This window comes from Ursus maritimus (assembly GCF_017311325.1).
Source record: "Ursus maritimus isolate PB19 chromosome X unlocalized genomic scaffold, ASM1731132v1 scaffold_X1, whole genome shotgun sequence".
Classification (NCBI taxonomy): domain Eukaryota; kingdom Metazoa; phylum Chordata; class Mammalia; order Carnivora; family Ursidae; genus Ursus; species Ursus maritimus.
Window position 1 is genome coordinate 75,167,765 of NW_024423319.1, and position 3,723 is coordinate 75,171,487.

Here is a 3,723-nt window from a genome sequence, read left to right on the forward strand (position 1 = left end):
TATACTTTTGCACTTTGTGCACATTTTGTTTCATTTGATCTCCACACCAACCCTGCAAGTATCAATATCTCCACTTTCTAGGTGAAGAACCAGAGGTCCATAGAGGTGGTTTTGACATGGCTTACTCCTTCACTTCATTAGGCCTCTGCATTAATATCTTCTTTCCAGAGAGGCTGTCTCTGACCTCATTGTTCAAAATAGGTTCTCCCATCATTCTCTATCTCCCTTTATATTGCTTTGTCTTTGTAACATTAATCATCTCCTGATACATATTATCTGTTTCTCTTATGAGAATATAAACTCCATGAACATAAAGTTTTTGTGTATTTTGTCTACTGATATATCTAAAACAGTGTATGACACATAGCAGGAGCTCAATACATGTTTGAAAAAACAAAGTACTTCATAGCATTTACTTCATGGTACTATAATTTATCTTTTTTAAAAATTTATGCTTCTTCTTTTCTTAAATAATAATTTTTATTATATTATGTTAGTCACCATACAGTACATCTCTGGTTTTTTATGTAAAGTTCATTGATTCATTAGTTGCATATAACACCCAGTGCACCATGCAATATGTGCCCTCATTACTACCCATCACCAGTCTATCCCATTTCCCCAACCCCTCCACTTGGAAGCCCTCCATTTGTTTCCCAGAGTCCATAGTCTCTCATGGTTCTTTCCCCCTTCTGTTTACCCCCCCTTTCTTCTTCTCTTTCATCTCCTACCGATCTTCCTATTTCTTATGTTGCATGAGTGATTGAAACCATATGATGTGAAATATAATTTATCTTTTCACTTATCATGTCCCCACTAGGATCTTATCTAAGAAACCTCTTTTTCCTTTTTTTTTTTTTTGACATTTAATTACCTAGCCAATGCCTAGCATGGAATGTATTGGATGTCCTGCCAGGGATGTTGCAGAGGAGTTTCAAACATTGAATGGGGTTGGCCTAAACCCATGCTGCCCAATTCAGTAGTTACTAGATATCCGTGGCTATGGAACACTTGAAATGAAGCTTTTCTGAATTGAGATGTATTGCAAATGTAAAATACACACCATATTTTGAAGCCTTGGCATAAAAACATGTAAAACAGCTCATCAGCAATATTTTCATTGAGTATATGTTTAGATAATAATATTTTGATGTACTGGGTTTAATAAATTATATTCTTAAAATTAAGTTCACCTGTCTTACTTCTTTAATGTGGCTACCACAAAATTTTAAATTACATATGTGACTAGAATTATATTTGCATTGAATAGCACTGCTCTAGAGATTTTGACAACCACCATGTTTATGGGGCATCTGGGTGGCTCAGCTGTTAAGCATCTGCCTTTGGCTCAGGACATGATCCCGGGGTCCTGGGATTGAGGCCCGCGCTGGGCTCCCTGCTCGGTGGGAAGCCTGCTTCTCCCTCTCACATTCCCCTTGCTTGTGTTCCTTCTCTCGCTGTCTCTCTCTGTCAAATAAATAAATAAAAATCTTTTAAAAAATACCTCCATGTTTAAACCCTGACCTTTATAAGCTTGTGAAGGTATGTGTTGGGGTTGTTGTAGAGGTGGGTCCTTGTAATTAACATAGAAGAAGTTTCTCCATAATCACTGCTCCTGGGGGACTGGTGACAGCAAGATCAAATAAGTACCAGGTCAAATAAGCACTATGGTTTATTACTCAACCTCATCTTTTTCATTCGTGCCTTTTCTCACCCCAGAGTCCTCAGAGCAGCTAGCAACAAACCAGATTGAATGGTTAGAATTTTTCACCTCTTTATTAGTTTCATGCCCACCCTGACAGTGAGAACAATGAACAGATAAATGGTCCAAAGGTGAGCTACAAATTCAAAAAGGAAAATCTAGCCACAGCATCTTGGATCATCTATACCCAGTAGAATCTTCACTTTAGAAAATCTCTTTCTTCCTGATAAGTAATTTTAGCCATGTAACTTATTCCCCTGTCAGAGCTCTGCTCTGGGTCATCTAAATATAGAGAAGTAGAAGACACATCATCTGCCCTTTAAGGAGATTATAATGAAGTTGGGAAACAAAACCTATGTGTGTGGGAAGTTAAATAAGAACACAAAACATTAATACAAGAAATGTTGGGTAGAGTGTGATTAAGGGCCAAATAAATGACCCAGAGAGTTAATGCTTTAGGAATTCAAATCAGTGTCAACCCCAAGGGTCAGGGAAGGTAGAAAAAGCTTCCTCGTGGAGTTAGTACTTGAGCTGGACCTTGGAAAATCTGTGTGATGTTACAAAATCCTAGATTTCCAGAGGTTAAATGGCCCTCAGAGACATGGTAAGTAAGGAAAAAGTTGGGATTAGAAACAAGGTTTCCTAGTTCCCATTTCTCTCCTTCAGGTGCTAAGGAAAGATGGTGTTTTAGGTATAAAAAATGCCCAGAAGCCCTAATCCCTTAACACTTACTCCTCAATCTGCCTCCCCCTCCCAACACAGCACAACACATACATACACACAGAGACACACAGAGACACACACATCTTCAAACCTTATATGGGATCTCCCTTTTTGTTTTCCTCAAGACCAGGTTAACTTAGAGGTAATACAGATAACACTGAATTCAAATTCCAGGTCAAACACCAATTCCTTTTTATTTAGTTAGAAATGGGCCATGTGTTGATGAATGGCCTCTCTGATGTAACCTGCCATCTCAAAAGCTTTAAGGTTGAGAGGTCCTCCTTCTGTTCCTTTTTGTCCCATCACCACAAGGTATACAGACTCAATCTGAACTACAGTCACTGCCTGGCTGCCCCGACTCTGGCCTTTGGTGCGGAGGTCCATGGTGTTGTTGCCCTCAGTGTAAAGGTTGTCCCGAATCAACAAGCATTTGGTCCCTGCAAGGGTGATTCCCTGAAGAAACAACTTCTCTCTCCCCTCTCTCGACAGCAAGATCTGAATTTCTTCCTGGGTCAACTGGAAAAAGTTGCCTTCGGGGTAAGAAGCTAACAACCAGGGTGGGGAATTGGTGATGATCGCTGCATCACAGCACATCCCAGTCTGTAGGAAGAGGGTGATGCAGTCTTGCCAGACCTCTTCGCTGATATCCCCTATGCACTGCATGATTCAAGTAAGCTGTCTCTATAAGATGAATAATGTGTTTTCTAGTAATTTGGTCTGCAAAAGTAGTTTGTTAGCAGTTGGCTTAAGATGACTGAAAAGCTGAGACTGAAATAACCTAAAAATACAGTCTGTTTCTGATGGCCTCTCCCCAGCAGCAAAGTGGAGGAGGTCTTGGTGACTTGTATGAAGTTATGGCCCAGCTGCCCTCTGCTGTGATTTATCAAGCTACTCTTGAGCATGAGTGAGGTCACAAAGGCTCTGTGACTTTTTAAATAGTCATCATCCACCACATCATGGGTGACTTTTGGCAGCAACTTTCTGAGCCTGTACCTCTAGCTATTGAGATAGACAATGGAGCAAAGTATACCTACTTCCCTGGGATACAATGGGAAGAACACTAACCCCCAATAGTGGAAAAGCCCTCAAAATAGAACATAAGAAGGCAATAATAGAGTTGGAGTTTTGGTTATAAAACAGGACAGATTTGCTACAGCAATTAGCATTTCAGATGTTGGTTAATCTTGCTGAGGCATGAGCTCTAGGTACAAAGTCAAAAGTCCCATAGACTCATCAGTTCACAGCTCCTTTTGGGAAAACCACAATAGCCTCCTCATGGTTTCCCTTCCTCCAAACTC

General features: G+C 40.2%; 1 protein-coding gene across 1 annotated transcript; it reads right to left on the reverse strand.

The window, feature by feature from the left end:
• Window positions 1–2,626: 2,626 nt before the first annotated feature.
• LOC103681386 (profilin-1-like) lies at window positions 2,627–3,088 on the reverse strand. The gene has a single exon (XM_008710952.1). It carries the CDS (start codon window positions 3,086–3,088, stop codon window positions 2,627–2,629), a length of 462 nt encoding a protein of 153 aa, XP_008709174.1.
• Window positions 3,089–3,723: the final 635 nt, after the last annotated feature.